The 16,413-nt window shown below is 49.7% G+C and overlaps 1 protein-coding gene across 1 annotated transcript in view; it reads left to right on the top strand.

Annotated features, from left to right (window-relative positions):
* Positions 1-16,413, top strand: part of COG7 (component of oligomeric golgi complex 7) — a 75,655-nt gene that overhangs the window by 58,435 nt on the left and 807 nt on the right. Inside the window, exons 14-16 of the mRNA XM_032396230.1 lie at positions 4,587-4,670; positions 8,115-8,229; positions 13,773-13,916. Coding sequence (XP_032252121.1) covers positions 4,587-4,670; positions 8,115-8,229; positions 13,773-13,916 — 343 coding nt within the window. The remainder of the gene's footprint in view (positions 1-4,586; positions 4,671-8,114; positions 8,230-13,772; positions 13,917-16,413) is intronic.

The following is a 16,413-nucleotide window of genomic DNA, read 5'->3' as shown; positions in this document are numbered from 1 at the left end:
GGCAACAAGAACCCTTTAGGCATGATTACAAGTTCTTTGCTTCCTGCTGCCTTCTGGAAAGCACACAAGACCAGGGCTCAAGGGCCACTCACTTCTTCACTGTATGACCTGGGTGGAGTCTGTGGATCTCTCTGGATCTCAGAACCCCCATGCATGAAACAATGGGGTTGGACTACATGATTTCAAAGTTCTTTCTACCCCTGAAATTCCATGATTTTCATTCTTTATGATTTTCCCGCAGAATGCCATGGGATCCACCGAGTCAGATTCTGTGTTTCTGGTGGGGGGGGGGCAGTGGAGGAGGGGGTTGAGACTGGAGGAGAGCCGCCCCTGTCACAGCGTGGCAAAAGGGATATCCCTGGCATGGTCCCGTCGGATCAGCTTCCCACGTAAGCCTCATCTCATTAGATGGGGACACACTGATTCTGACCATGCATCTGTATGAGGATTACATGACATTTCGAAGATGATAGAACTTAGCTGCCACAGAGTAAGATGCTTAATGAGTGCTCATTTTTAAAGAGGAATGACAGTTTTTTAAAGTAAAAATTGCACATACTCATTTTCAGAAATTCAGGCAGTACAGGACAGTACGATGAAAACAGCAGTAACTCCCTTCAGAATCCCACAACGTAGAAATCCGTGCGCACACGTGGTGCTCATCCCCCAGACACCTCTTCCTGCCCACGTCGGAGGCTGGATGGGCACCAATGGGTAGATAGATCTGTAGAGGAAATGGAACTGGACTACACGTGCTGTTTTTTTAAAAGCCAAAATGTACACAATATAACATTTATTTGAACTTGAGTAGAAGAGGGAGAAAGGAAGTGAAATGAAAGGAATCGTGGAACCTGAGATAATAGGTTCTCCCCCTCAAAGGGATCAGCGCCCAGAAGATCTCTCCAAAGTTGCACAAAAAGGATTATGAAAACCGTTAAGAGGCCAGGGTCATTGTTTTTGGTTAGTCACCCTTCTGTTTTCCGTAGCTGCTGGTACTGCTGGAGCTGTTCTGAAAGATGAGGGGATTAGCATTCTTTATACTTCCCGTCCCCAACCCCCAGAGCTGGTTGCTTTATTTTTCTTAGAGCTTAAAAAAAATTTTTTTTAACTTCATCCAGTCATTTTATTGCTAGTAGTAATGTAATGTCATGGTAGTTGTTTAGAAACGATTTCATGTGTATTGTAGGATAAAACAAGTGATTCATAGGAATGTTAAGAACCAGGATCTTTTTTTTCTTTTTTTTTTTTTTTAAGATTTTATTTATTTATTTGAGAGAGAGAATGAGAGAGAGCACATGAGGGGGGGAGGGTCAGAGGGAGAAGCAGACTCCCCGCCGAGCAGGGAGCCTGATGCGGGACCCGATCCAGGGATTCCAGGATCATGACCTGAGCCGAAGGCAGTTGCTTAACCAACTGAGCCACCCAGGCGCCCTTTTTTTTTTCTTTTACCTCTTTTTTAGGCCAGTATAATTAACATACAGTGTTATGTGAGTGTCAGATGTACAATACAGGGATTTAACAACTGTGTCCCCGACTCAGTGCTCCTCACGAAAAGTGTGCTCTTGATCCCCGTCACCTGTGTCACCCATCCCCGCACCCCAGATCCTAACATCTTGACCTTCTGTTCTGGAAGCTCAGCTCTTCCCACTGCTCACCCACCACCTCACTCTGTGGTTGGGCTCTTGGTTGCTTGAATCTTGCCTCCTCAGGCTGCGCTACAACACCCCACGGGGCCCTGGGAATGGAGACAGGCAGCTCAGAGATTAGGAGGAGCTCTCCCAGAGTTGCCAGGAGGAAAGCACACAACACAAAGGCAAACACTTTGGCCCTAAGGATTTGAAAATTAAACCCTGGTCATTCAGTGTTTGCTTTTAATGTTTGCCAGTAAATTGTATTACCCTTTCACATTTGAAGAATATAAACCAACACTATATTCCATTTCAGAATCAATTGTTGACGTTTGCCCACATCATCTGGTGACAGATGGGAGAGAAAAGCCCATATGAAGGAACTTTTCAATAAATTTTGAACAATTAAAAAATACCCTGCAGCATTTCCCGGTCGCCCTACTTGCAGAGCACCTCCCTAGTTCGTCCCTTGTCCACCCGCCCTTCTTGAAACCCCCTTCCACTGTGGCTGCTCTCCCTATCCGCCCTCTGCCTGGCCACTCTCCTGCCTCCCCATGGAGCCTTCCTGGGGCCGTCGGCCTGCAGTGCTTGTCCCCTGCGTGTGCTTGGGGCACATGGCTCTTTCCCTGCAGCCCAGCCCTGAGGTGTCGCTCCCGTCCTCACGGGCTCCGTCCCTCTTCCGCCCCTCTGCCTCCCCGGCCTTCTCGTCTCTGCCCCCTCACCACAGCTCTCTTTGATAATGACTTCACCACCACGTGGCATTGTCCCTTCGTTTTAAAGAGATCTCCCGTCCGTTTCCATGGCCCCGTCCTCGTTGGGCTTCTCCTCCTCTCCCAGCTGTTCCTTCAGCTTTTTACCTGCCTCCCCACCCTCAATCCTCCCGAGTTGCTGCGTCAGTCTTCATAAAGCACCACTCTGATTTTGTCTCCACCACTCAGGACCCTTGCCTGGCTCCCAAGGCCCAGGAGAATAGTCTGTCTTTCAGAACTTTATTAGGGAAGTTTTCGCACATATACAAGAGCGGGGAGAAGAGTATAACGACCCCCATGTCGCCATCACCCCTCTTTGACATGATCAGCTCCTGGCCGTCTGTCTCGTATATATATCCCTTCTCTAAAGTGTAACAACACTAAAAATAATTGTAGGACCCAAATCACCCCTCAGTTAGCAATGATTCCTTAATACCATTCAGTGTTCACATTTTCAGTTGTCGTAAAAGTCACGATTTCACTGTTTGACTCAGGACCCAGGTTCATTCTGCACATAGGGATTGGTCCATGTGTCTTTTATGAGCTACAGGTTACCTTTCCGTTCCCTTCCTTCCCTCTCCCTCCCTTCCCCCACTCCCCTCCTCTCTCTCACTCTCTTGCAATCTATTTGTGGAAAATAAAGCCCTTTCTTAGCCTGCTGTCTGAGAGCTATGCATTCTCCTTCTGGTCTTCCCTCTCGGCACCCCAGGCATCCTGCAGCCCACTCCTCCTGTAATCACCCTGAGCCCTCGCTCCTCTGAACTCTTACAGTATCACACCTTGCCTCTGCCATGGAGAACTCCTAAGTGGAAGCCTGTGTGTGTGCACGGGGCGGGGAACGTGTTGGGGTATGTAACGGGAGTGTGTTGCGGGGTCTTGGTTTCCCAAGGAGCTTCTGGAGAGCAAGAACCAAGTCTTATATTTCTTTGTCTCCTCTCCACCAAGCGGGGCACAGGGCTCTGCACATCACGGGCACTCAGTACGTGTGGGTGATCACAGTGTTTCTTCTCCATGGGGTGGGAGTCAACTGATGAAAAGTAGGCTATTTTGAAACAGAGGAGGATTCTCGAGCAAGAACAAGGAGTTTAGAACTAGGGGCGGAGGTGGGGAAGGAAAGAACTTGTCTCAAGCAAAGAAAATTAGAATTGAGCTGGTGCTGGGGAACGTGGGGAGGGCAGCTGAGGCTTAGGCTGGGCCGGGAGCCCAGGGGTGGACATGGTCATTACATTCCCAGAACGTTGCTTAAAGGATCAAGCAACCCGATGGCATCAGGTAGCTGCAGAGAGCAGCTACAGCGTGACCTGGGAGTCACTCCAGGAGTGCAGCCAGAAAGGGCCTTGTTTTCCAGGCTGGCTTTAGGGTGACTCAGGTTGGAATTAAGAAACTAGATTTCTGTGTGAAGGTGTGCCAAGCTGAACTCCGTAACCATGTACGTGCTGGTAATTTGCCGGACTCTAGAGAGACCACTGGGAAAGCTCACACAGAGATACCGTAGACATTCGGTATTTTAAATGTCGGAAGGAAGAGCATCTCCCCAGACAGAGGGATCACAAAGAGGACAAAGGGGCAGCTGGTGGGGTTTGGACGTTCCTTCCCATCCCTTTCCCTCTGAGGTCTGAATCAGTTGAGAAATAGATCTAGGAGGCAGGTGGAAATAAAAGCAGTGAAGTAGTGTGGGTGAATGTGGTTTGGATATTTCTGCAGCCAGAAGGGGCTTCCCAGGCCTCCCTCCCAAGATAGGGATTTACATGGGGTCTCTGTGGAGGATTTGGGGCACTCCTAGTCTCTTCAGAGTGCTGAAGACCCAGGAGTTAGTGAGGCTAGCTGCGCCCAGCAGCTCTTAACCCGTGCCCGCCCGAGTAGAGAAACCCAGACCACAGGGTATCCAGCTCTTCGCTTCACGGTCTGAGTGGGAGCAACAAACGGGATCCGTTCTCACCAGATAGTTCTGTTGAGAAGGCAGGAGCTCCCGTTTGATGGGTCTGTGGGAATGCGGAGAGAGAAAGGATTATTTTCTCGGTGGCAGGCTTCAGGGTGATGACTTGGTGAGAAATCCCTGGTCTGTCGAATAGTGACAATTCCCAAGGCCGTCTCTGAGCAAAGACACCTCTAGGAAGGCTGCACTCTTCGAGGATTTTCGGGCGTGGGGTGCTTTCCTGGGCCTCCTGGCTTCCGTGACCTTGATCGCTTTCTCTCCTTCCTGCCCTAGAGCTGGGGCACAGCAGGCATTGGTGAGACGCTGACTGACGACCTGCCCACCTTCAGCCTCACGCCTCTGGAGTACATCAGCAACGTAAGAGCTTCTGGGCACTTTCCTCCGGGGCACTTGTAGCCTTGCGGACCCTGCCTTGTCTTTGGATTCTGGCCCTTCGGGGAAAGTAGTCATTAGTGCATTGGTGCTGTCTGAACCTTTGCTTTTGGGTAATTTCCTTCCATATCCAGGACTTTAAGGAAAGGCAGCTGACTTCCTTATTCAATCAGCTGATGAAACACAAGCTGATTTCAAAACCTCACATGCTCGTACCTCTCCTCCCTCTCTCCCGATGTGAGGTGTGGCCGGTACGTAAGGGCGTCCCAGTGTGAGTGCACATAGGAGATTCTGACTTGGGAGGAGAGGACGCAGGTGGGCAAATTCTTCTCGACGACTTTTCAGAGGAACAGTGTGTATGTAGTTCTGAATTCAAATTCAGCCAACGTTTTAGTGACATCTGCTTTGCAACAGGCCCTGTGTGGAGTGCTTTCATGGGTAATTTCACAGGAGGAAAGAAATCTCTTAAGAATTGTAGTTCTGGAGGCTCCATATTAACAAAGAACAGAATAAACCCTACAGGGGAGCAGGGCACTTGGAGTCCTTTCCTCCTTCTGTGTTCACCCCTGGGAATGGACAGCCCCCCTGCACATGGCCTTTCCTTTCGCTCCTTCCTGCAGTCTAGCTTGGCTGCTCTTCAATACCGGGGGGGGAGTGTACTCCAGCCACGGGGACCTCACACTGCTGGAGACTTCTGACATTCTCCAGAGCGATTCTGAGTTAAGCAATTTCTTCTGCCTAAGGCTGTCACTTTAGAATCCACTGCTTTGTAAGTTATGACTCTACTGTAAGAGATAGAAAGAAATTTTAAAAGTTACTATTGTACAATCAGAAGTGTCTGGTGATCCCATTGGCGGTAGCATGGAGGATGGCATTGTTCTCTCTGTTCACTGGGAGCCATGTCGAGTTCAAAATGGCAGTCACTTTCCTCCTGTCTCCCAGGGCATTACCTCATAAACCGGTATTGATGAAACTATTAAGATGTGGGTTGGTTCTTACGACGAATGGGAATCATCTTATTTTTAGAACTAAGACACTATGCGTTACAGTCTAAATGGATTGAGGAAATGATGTTGCTGGAAGGGACTGGAGAGGTATTGAATGATTTTACAGTTGAGGAAATTGAGATGTTGGCGGAGTAGGGGAGGCCCGGATTTGTTTCCAGGCCAGGGCCCTTTTCCACCTGCCGTGACCCCCCATGAGTTAAGGATTGTACCTGGGGGCTGATGACCTGAACTCAGGAAATGAGCACTTACCGGACACACACTGTGTGTAAGGACAGTGCGAGGCTTTTATCAGTGCCATGAGGTAGCGTGTGGTCTACACAGAATTTTGTCTTGACAACAACAACGTGAGCTGGTTGGCGGTAGTGTTTCATGGGCAAGCAGTGAGGCTCTAGGCAATGCAAGAGGGGCCGCTTATCCCTCGGCTGCTCTGTTAGAACGCCAGGCGCTTCATGCGTGTATCACACATTAATTTCATCCTTGGCACAGCCCTTTGAAGTAAGTATGAGATCATCCTCCTGTCAGAGATGATGACACCAGGAAGGTCACACAGCAGTAGAGCCATAACTCAAACCCAAGTCCATCTGACCACAAAGCTCTTCATTTTTCCTGTGTCACTGAGTGTACCCAAACCGGATATCAAGGAGTATTTATTGGATATGTGGGAATAGTAGACAAATATCCTCAGGCGTACTGGTAAGCATCCCTTTCCACATTGATTGCTGAAAGATGAACATGGACAGAACTCCCGAGGGAGACCTGGAGTCGTGGGATCTGTCTAGGAACCACAGCAATCCCCACAAGCTCAACCAACCAGTTGAAGTTCAAGATGTCAGATTATTGAAATTTTGCACCTAAACGACACTTTGCCTCATCGGTGAATGCCTTCTGAACCTACCCAGAGCCGCATGGGCATTATGGAGGGGCGCAATAGGAGAAAATGCTTTGAAAAATGAAAAACAACGTAGATGCAAGGTATAATGATCCTGACACTTCATTGCCCGTAAAACTGGGTGCGTGCATTTAGCCAGAAGGTTATGGCCCCAGATGAAAGCTGTACCAAACACAGGAGTATCCCCCAGGGTCCTTGCACATAGTAGGTATTCAGGAAGCGCCTGCCACATGTAATTAGAACAGAGAGATCCCAAATCCAGAAACCAGCATCCTTCCTCCAGCCTTGTGGAAAAATGATGCATTTGTTGCCATTTTCAAGCTGAAGTGTATGGTGGCGGTTGTTACTAGTGAGGCAAGTGGCCCACATACCTAGATTGAGTAAGAGATTATACTAAGTAAATGCAAAGAAAAAAATGCCGATTTAATTTATTTTACCATCCATGTGCCTCCTTAAAGGGAGAGCAAACTCACCCTGTTTCGTTAGCATGATGGACCAGGGGATGTTGAGCCTTAAGTACAACCAGCCCACACTCGGTGTTTGGAAATGTTCGGAATCTCCCTTTGGGCTGGGAGACTGCAAGTCTGCCACCATGTAGGTGTGTGTGAGGCCAAGAGGGAAGGTCTTACTTGGATAATCCTTGGAATTGTAGTTTACAGAATCAGAATCAAGTTTAAATGTACAGAATAAATATAGAACCCCCCCCCCAAAAAAAGCAACAGGTTCAAAGGCCTTTTTTTTTTTTTAAAACAAAAACAAAAGCGGTATGTTGTCATAACCTGAAAATCAGCCTTATTTTGAAACAAAAACATATACTTACCTTAAAACACAAAACAGGAATTTTAAAAGAAAGTGGCATCTAAAATATACCTGTGATGACAGTCATGTGCATCCGACAAACACATGACAAACATTGTATTATTTGTGGGCTCATCCCAAATGTCTTGTAATCCTGTCTTTTGCAATTCCCCACCAGCCAAGAAGGCGTTGGCTTCATCTTTATTTCTAGAGTCTGTATTATGAAAACAGTACAGTTTTCCTTCCAAATTAATTTATAATTATAAATGGCTTTTTTCCCCCAAAAATTTCCGTCCTTCTCTTAGATCACTTCTAAAGGCGAGACCCACAGTCAAGTCCAGAAGACAGGATTCGGATTCTTGCTTGGCTGTGCACCTGTTGACATTAGCATCTTCCTGGTTTTGCATCCATGAATAGTCGTAATTTATATTTATTTGCACAATCGCTTGTTGGTGTCCATTACCTCATTTGAGGTAGAGGTTGCATTGAGTGCATTCCAAGCATAGTGGGGCCGTTAGTGTGAGGATGAATGTGTGATGTACATGCAAATTGTCATTGATTTTTGTAAGGTCCTGTCATAGCAGTATTAACACTCTCTGGAAAGATCAGAGTTGGGGCTGCCCCAGGCCTCGTGCTTTTTTTGTCTGTCCCCTGTTTGCCTTCACACAAATGTACTGCAGAAATAATGACCTGTATGTGGCAATGTGGAGTTGAAAGTGTTTTCTTCTGTTTCAGATTGGGCAATATATCATGTCCCTCCCCCTGAATCTTGAGCCTTTTGTGACTCAGGAGGACTCTGCCTTGGAGCTGGCCCTGCATGCTGGGAAGCTGCCCTTTCCTCCTGAGCAAGGTGAGAGGGGCCTGACTGAGAGCCAGGAGGCGGGTTCCCTGTAGCCTCATGCAAACATGGGGTTCCACCTGTTATCCCCCTGGGGAACTTCTACAGGACAGAGTGGCTTAGGGAAGGGACGTCTCACTGTGTGCAGAGCGTCTCTGGGGAGGAACTCCACTGATGCCCCTCACCTGGGGAGGCAGGGGCAGGAGGGCCCCAGGTTACACGTACTCACTGGAGGTGGAAGCGAGCTCTTGGGGCAAGGGTCCCACTTGGCCAGTGTGAGCCCTCTCCCTATGGACCACGTGCCGAGTAAAGTGGCACCTTAAGAATAGTTTTGCTTTAGGACAAACATAAACTCTTCACCGTAGAAGTGATGTTTCCTGCCCAGATGCCTTTGGCCAGAACTTGTTCCCAGCTCTCGCAAGGCTCCTGGATCTCTAAACTGACAAGGTGAAAATACAGTAAATAAAACTATTTCTTTTTCCCATTATCTGGGCACTGACAGGTTTGAACAGGGACCACATACTTTCTGATAAAAAATTCTCTTATTCCTAATATGGGATATATATAGGCCTCCCTTCGTAAGGCTGAGCAAACAGAAAAATCACGTGGTATAGAAAAGATTTCAGCAGCTTATGAGAAGGTACCACCCTGAGAATAAAATCACATCGAAAAGTTAAAAATAAAGGGATGCTAAAAGGCATCCCATGTAAATGCAAATAAAAAGAAGGCAAGGCAGTGACGTTGAATCAGAGCAAACGGTAACAAATGGGACCAAAGTGACCCGTTACACTGATAAAAGGCAGATCCCACAGTGAGCCTGTGACAGTCAGGTGCATTTACAAGTCAGATAGCACAGCACTGAGGGGTGTGAGCGAGGAGCTGCCAGACATAGAATAAGAAAATTTTTTTTTTTTTTTTTTGGCTAGATCATCCAAACATATTTTAGTACATTTGATAAGCATTTGAAATCCAAGTTGTAATTAAAGCTGAATTACAGCTTTTATTTTTAAATGTAAAATAAAAATCAATTTTATATTTAGGTATATATTACATTTTATTGGTTACGTTGTCCATATGACAAAAGTTTTTATTAGCAAATTATATTAACTATAAAAATTGAAATTAATTAAAATAAATTGAAATATGGAAAATTAAACAAAACTGAATATGGAAATTACACAAAAGGAAAGTGATTTATTGATATATTTTATGCCAGCTTGGTTATCCTATCCCATTAAACTGGTGGTGTAATCCTAAAATTTTATAATTTTGAAAGAAAAAACCACATGAGCCTTGAGAACATCGTGCACCTCTCTTTTAGGCTTTGACAAATCAAAAAGGAAAAGTTTTGGGTTTTTTTTTAAGATTTTATTTATTTATTTGACAGAGAGAGACAGTGAGAGAAGGAACATAAGCAGGGGGAGTGGGAGAGGAAGAAGCAGGCTTCCTGGTGAGCAGGGAGCCCGATGTGGGGCTTGATCCCAGGACCCTGGGATCATGACCTGAGCCAAAGGCAGACGCTTAATGACTGAGCCACCCAGGTGCCTCTCAAAAAGGAAAATTAATGAAGATAAAAGAGGAATTGTTCAGTGTAATCAACACACTTGATCGAATCAATACATTGGGCTTTTTATCCCACAGAGAATAGGCATGGTTGTCAAATTTCCATAAATCATTTGTGAAGATGATACAAATAAAATCTCTGTGAGTTTCACAGGGTCATACACATTAAGGGAACTCATAATTTTTGGAAAAAAGGATAATTCTATACAAATTTCACTTTCAGCATGTAAAACCTGCAGTATGAGTGAATAGGCACTTAGGGCTAGGGAAGGGAAGACTCTTTGAAATGAAAGCCAGAAACTAAAGGAAATTGAAAGATGAATGTGACAGGCTGGAACAAAATAGCAACACGGCTGATAGGTGGTAGTTGTTTTATAAAAGCTCCCACAAATCAGTAAGAAAAAGATGACACCCCGTGGAAAAATAAGTAAACAACATGAAGGCATTCAAATAACCTAAAAATAGGAAGAAATGTGTAACTTTAGTAATCCTCAAATGGCTGCAAAGGAAAGTAGCGTATGCTTTTTTTTTTTTTTTTTTTTTAAGTAGGCTCCATGCCCAGTGTGGAGCCCAGTGCAGGGTTTGAACTCACGACCCTGAGATCAAGACCTGAACTGAGATCAAGAGTCGGACTCTTAACTGACTGAGCCACCCAGGCGCCCTGAATGTATGCCATTTTATAACCTATCACATTGACTATATCGAAAATATATACAGATTTACATATATACACATATATGTGTGTTAACACTTAATATTGGCAAGCATAGAGGAAAGCAGTTTAAATTATACAGTTTGGATTTTTGGAGTTTGACGCACATGTGCACACACACAAGCCTGTCATGCGGGGTGTGAGACCAGTACAGCGGAGTCCCAAGTACTCCTCATCTGGCCTCCACAGTGGCTTGTTTCTTATGTTCCTCTCATATTTTTTTCGAGAATACTTAAGTCAAATCCCAGGCATTGTATTATTCCACGCATAAATACACCATCATGTATCCAAGAGTCGGACACCCAACCGACTGAGCCACCCAGGCACCCCACCATCATGTATCTCTTACTGATGCCGATTACGTTCAAGTTCAAACTCTTGGGCAAGAAAGCAGTGGTGCTCTGTCTGTGTCTGTTACAGCACACCAGGGAGAGTGTAAAGCCTTATTGTCCCACTGCAAAAAAAATACATACAGGTTTAGCTAAACTGCAATTGTTTTCAGTCATTCATTCACTTACCAAGGTGTTATTAATTGCTTACTCTGTGCTGGGCCATTGCTTTGGGCATTGTTAGGAGAGAAAAACTCCAGCCATAAAGTAGAATTGTAACAGCGATGGAAAACAACAACAAGCCCATCCAGGTGTTTCCTTTTTTTTTTTTTTTTTTTTACCCCCTCCTTTTCAGCAGCATATTAGGAAAAATTTCAAACATGCAGAAAACTGGGAAGAATTACCCAGGGGATTTCTAACATGTTAACATTTGCACGTTTTAAGAACTAGATGGAGAGCAACTGGTAGGAGCTTTGGGGCTTAGATAAATGGCTTTTCCTAAGCAGTGTGGTTAGAAGGGAGTTTTGAAAATCTTTGCGAGTCTTTTTCCCACAAGGAAATGGAACGTCAGGAACTTTGAAGTGATGTGTCCAGAGGTTACCCACACAGCATGTGTCATAGCAGGGGCATTTGCAGGAAAACTGCAATCTCTGTGCCCACCATGTCCCCTCCCCCGGTGGGGGTACGGAGTTTGGGCCTCAGTGGGGCAGGGTCCCCTGGAGGTGGCCAGCACCTGCCGGGCGCAGGGCAGGGGTGCTGCCTCGGTGTGGTGCAGGGGCCCTGTGGAGGCTCCCTTCTCTGTGGCGGGGGTTACAGGCAGAGGGGGCAGCCTGGTGGGCCCTGGCACAGAGTGGCCCTGGGGGGAGGCCCAAGAAGGTCAGGCCCAGACCATTCCTGCCATCAGACGCAAAAGCTGAGCCCGATACTTCATCGGCCTGGCTTTTTAACACCCCTCCTTCCTGAGATTTCTTTTCTCTGCTGCATTTGTATATTTTGTTCCCATCTCTTGCTGCTTGTCCTTGCCCTCAGACTAATTATTCCTGGCCTGCTTAAAAACCCCCAGGGCGTCTGGAACCTATGGGGTGAGATCCAGCCCCTTGCAGGCCTGGGGTTGGAGACCCTTCTCAATCCCACCCAGTCAGGGCATGCAGCCCATCTCCTGCCCCCATGTGCTCACACTCCAGCCACTCAGAAGGATTTTCTTCTTAATTTTTAAAAATTAAGAACTTTTCTGAGTAAAATTCTGCCCCAAGAGTCCCACTAGCACCTGAGGGACGATTGTCCGGGGCGCCTCTTTCTGCAGATCTGTGTGCACACGTAAGTCAGCAGCAGGACCGTCTCCCACATGCCCTGTTTCTCCTGGGCGCTTTTGTAAACCAGTGTTTGTGCTGTCTGCCCGGACTGCCCTTTCTCCTCCTGTGCATCCGACAAACCGTCCCCCGTGCTCGGGAAGCCCGGGTATGAGCTCCCATTTCTGGGCTCCTATCAGTCTTTGGTGACGCCCTGGCTGCAGCCCTGATGTGGCTATGTGGAGGGGCCTTATCTGCCCCCCCGGCTGGAGGGTGCCGTCGGGGCAGGGCCTCCCAGACTGGGGCAGCACGGACCTGGCAGGGTCTTGGATGGGACTCGTGCGGTTAGCAAGTAAGCGAGTGCCCGCCGCCCTCAGTCCCTGCATGGGCGCCTCGTCCCCCACCCCGCAGTGCTGCCCCAGGCCTGGTAGGTTCATCCTTTTCTGGGCCAACGTCTTGGGGAAGGAGGTTTATCCCCCGGACCAGCTGCCCTGCCTGGCCGCGTTTCTGGCCACACGACCACCGGGCCAGCCTCCGCTTCCAGGGTGGAGGCCCTAGACCATGTGTTCTTAGCCTTGTGCTCAGTTATGTTCATCCTGTTTTTGGTTTTTAACTTTCTAGTTTGTGTTTGTTGTACAGATACTACATGTAAAACAAGGTCACAATTTTAAAAAGAATAAATCATGACATCCCATCATTAAACACGATGGTATTTACATTTTCCCATGTGCAGATGGTATTTGACGTGTAGCTTTATGTTCTGTACTATTATTATTATTGTTATTGGTGGTGGTGGTGGTATAGTGGCATTTTGCTTATCTTCTCCTAAGTGGATTCTTTCTCTCCGCTCGTCCCCCTAACTTTTTTTGTTGTTTTAATGTCAGGCGGCCCCCTTGCCCCCAGAGTTCAAGGCCTGTCTGGCCAGGATGACGGCTCCGTCCTCCTGCATCAGCCCACCCCAGCCTGACTGGCTCTCGCAACCTTGCTGGAGACCTACAGTCATTGCCTGTTTGCTCTGACATGGGGTCCCTGCGACTCTCAGGGCGCCTTCCGCGACCCAGCCCTGTTCCCCCAGCCCTGCTCAGTATACGTACTCCTCCTTCCCCACAGGTGATGTGACACTGAGAGTCACCGTGTGTGAAGCACTAGAGTGTGTCACACGCTTCATGCTTGAGGCCCAGGCCGAGGCCTCCCGTGGTTCCCGCCACAGCCCCGCAGTCAGCCTCTGAGAGGCTGGGTAGCACCCAGCTCGTCCGTGGTGGATGGCCCTGTCCGGGTCTCACTTCTGACCTGCTGCCTGTGTGTTGACCGTTGCCGTCTCTGCTGGCGTCGGCTGCCTGCCCTCTCCCAGGGCCCCCCTCCTGTCCTCCCTCCTGGCCTGCGTGGCTGCACCACGTCCCCCACCTTCGGGCACGCAGAGATCACTCTCTCTCACCTGACTGAGTCCTCTCCTGAATCGTCATCATACTCTGTCGATACCACTTGGCCTAAGACGTATTGTTCTCTGTCCCTGTGTTGTCCACCGGGACGGTGCCCCCCTGGCGTGTGTGGACATACGGCACCGCCCATTGTGGGCCTGGCCGCCTGGAGGGCAAAAGCTGCTGGAGGTGGGATCTTCTCGAGCGTGTTCGTTGTCTCTGGTGACCTTTTCTCCCTTCCCAGGGGACGAATTGCCCGAGCTGGACAACATGGCTGACAACTGGCTGGGCTCCATCGCCAGAGCCACGATGCAGACCTACTGTGACGTGATCCTGCAGATTCCCGAGCTGACGCCGCACTCCACCAAGCAGCTGGCCACAGACATGGGTGGGTGCCCCCGGGACAGGCGGCGGGAGGGACGGCTGTGGCCCATCGCATCTGTCGGTGCCCCTACCCTCTAGTTCTGGGCTTGGCTGCCAAGCTGGTTAAAAATGCGGATTCTCTAGGCCTCCTCCCCAGAGATTCTGACCTGGAAGTCTGGGTTGAAGGCTGGACATGTGTAGTCTGAAAAACGTCCTGGGGGCTTCTGATAGGCTGCGCCTGAGCGGGGCTTCCGTGAACTGGGTTGAAGTGAGTGAGACAGACTCACCATTGCTGCCTTGCTTCCCTGAACCACCACTGATTAAGCTGCCACCATGCACGAGGCATGCCAGGCACTGAGCCAAGCCCTTGTACCCACATCTTCGGCCACCTTCAGAGCCCCCCTGGGGGGGCGCTGCACCGGGGCCCCCCCCCCCCCCTTGCTGGGAAGGACACAGAGGCCCGGGGCAGCTGAATCACAAGGCCCCATGCAATACCTGCATGCCCCCCAGGTCAGAGGGGTACATGCCCACCGGCTCCTGCTGGCACCTGCCCCCGCAGGTGGGGCCCTGAGGTTGTGGGTGCCGCGGGCAGGTGGCAGCAGAGTCGCCCCAGGTCTTGGTGCCCTTCCATTGACCTGCCTGCTCTTTACCTGAAGCAGCTCTCGGGGTGATTGGGGAGAGTCTGGTAGGAGCCTCAGAGATCAGCTCCCTGGGGAGCCAGGCAGAGCTGTGGTCTGCAGGCTCTTCCTTTGCTGCAGAAGAAGTAGAAGTGAGGCGCTTTCCTCCGGGTCCCGGGGCCGCCAGTGACGGAGCCAGGCCTAGAATCCAGGTGTCCTGACTTCACAGTCAGCTCTCAGCCGTTAGAGAGGAAAGCCAGCTTTGACCACGTCATTGGGCCGTGTTCGGGGAGGAAGGATGAGGAGATTCGGGGGCCTGTAGGTGGTGCCTGCTAGTACAGGGGCAGGAGTACTGAGGACAGAAGCAGTCGGAAGGAGCGAGATGAGGCCGTTGGCCCTGGATTCCAGTGGCCCGTATTATTTGTCCCTCTCTGTTTGGCTGCCCCTGGGCGCCCAGTCCCCGTTGGGCACTGAGGAGCAGCCGCTATGTGCCGGCCACGGCGCTTGGAGCCCCAGCCGGTCCCCCGGCTCACTGAGCTTCCGCGCTGGCGAGCGTGGCCAGGGGCCGGGAGGCTGCCAGGCGGTTATGCCGTAGGGAGCCGGGGGGGGTTGTGGCCGCCTTAAAGACAAATGAAATCTCACAACAAAACCCAAAACTGTGCTGGCCAAACAGAAAATGTCATGGAAGACCGCGGGCTGTCACTTCGCAGCTCCGGGCTCCCGGTCAAGCGGAGCTCAGTTTTATGGATAAACTTGGGCAGGCGACAGGTGCCTGGCTGCCTGCTGGTGCCCTTCCTGGGAAGCCGCTCAGCCTGAGTTGGACATGAGTCAGCCCGCCCGCCAGGGCAGAGCAGACACCTCCCGTGGGCCCTGCCCCGAGCCAGGCCTCCAGAAGACACGAAGGAAGATGCCGGCCATGGCTGGAGCCACAGTCCAGTCTGCCAGGGCCGTGGACAGAAGGTCAGCAGGGGCCTGCTGTGGGGTGCTGTCTGCCGCCCTTGGGAGGGCAGGATGAAGGCGGAGCCAGAGGACGCTGCGGGGCGCTCCCCTCACGTCTGGCTTGGACCTGCCCAGGACAGCACTCTTTTACCACCTGTGACACATCAGGTGCTCCCGTGGCCTTTGGTCCATTTCATCCTCTTGACAATGCAGCAACGACAGATGGACGCAGGGACTCAGAGAGGAGGGGTTCACCAGGCTCACCCTGACCTTGGAAACCAGTTTTCGCCTTCCCCGCTCTGCCGGTGTCGCCCAGGCTTGCCTGGTGGTTAGAGTCGTGGGGCTCTTATTAGAAGGACAGGGTCTTTGAACCCTCTCCTAGATTCTCACCGACGTGGTCTGGGGTAGGCTCAGGAATCTGTCTCTAACTAGGACCCCAGGGGGAGAAATGGGAAGTGTGAGAACCTGCAGCTCACCAGGCCCCCGCCTCAGACACCGTCCTTGTCTTCATGGGGGGCTTGGGCTGGGAGATCTTGGTCGCTGCTCATATAAGCCCACGTGTCCCCTGACTGCTCGGGGTCTCCATGTGGTCAGTGGGGCCCGCTGGTAAGTGTGGCCAATAACTCAGGAGTCCTAGTGTAGAGCTTTGGAGGGGTGAGCTGGTCCAGCTGGAGAGCTGAGTGTGCAGTGGGTGGTGGGGGACGGCTAGTCCTTTATTCAATTAGAATTCCTAGATTCGGGCCAAGTTGACAGTTGTTGTTTTTTTTTTCTTTTCTTTTCTTTTCTTTTCTTTTCTTTTCTTTTCTTTTCTTTTCTTTTCTTTTCTTTTCTTTCTTTCTTCCTTCCTTCCTTCCTTTCTCTTCCTTCCTTTCTCTTCCTTCCTTCCTTCCTTCCTTCCTTCCTTCCTTCCTTTCTCTTCCTTCCATCCTTCCTTCCTTCCTTCCTTCCTTCCTTCCTTCCTTCCTT

The sequence above is a fragment of the Phoca vitulina genome, unplaced genomic scaffold (genome assembly GCF_004348235.1).
Source record: "Phoca vitulina isolate PV1807 unplaced genomic scaffold, GSC_HSeal_1.0 scaffold90, whole genome shotgun sequence".
Lineage (NCBI taxonomy): Eukaryota > Metazoa > Chordata > Mammalia > Carnivora > Phocidae > Phoca > Phoca vitulina.
This window is presented reverse-complemented; position numbering and strand designations above follow the sequence as displayed.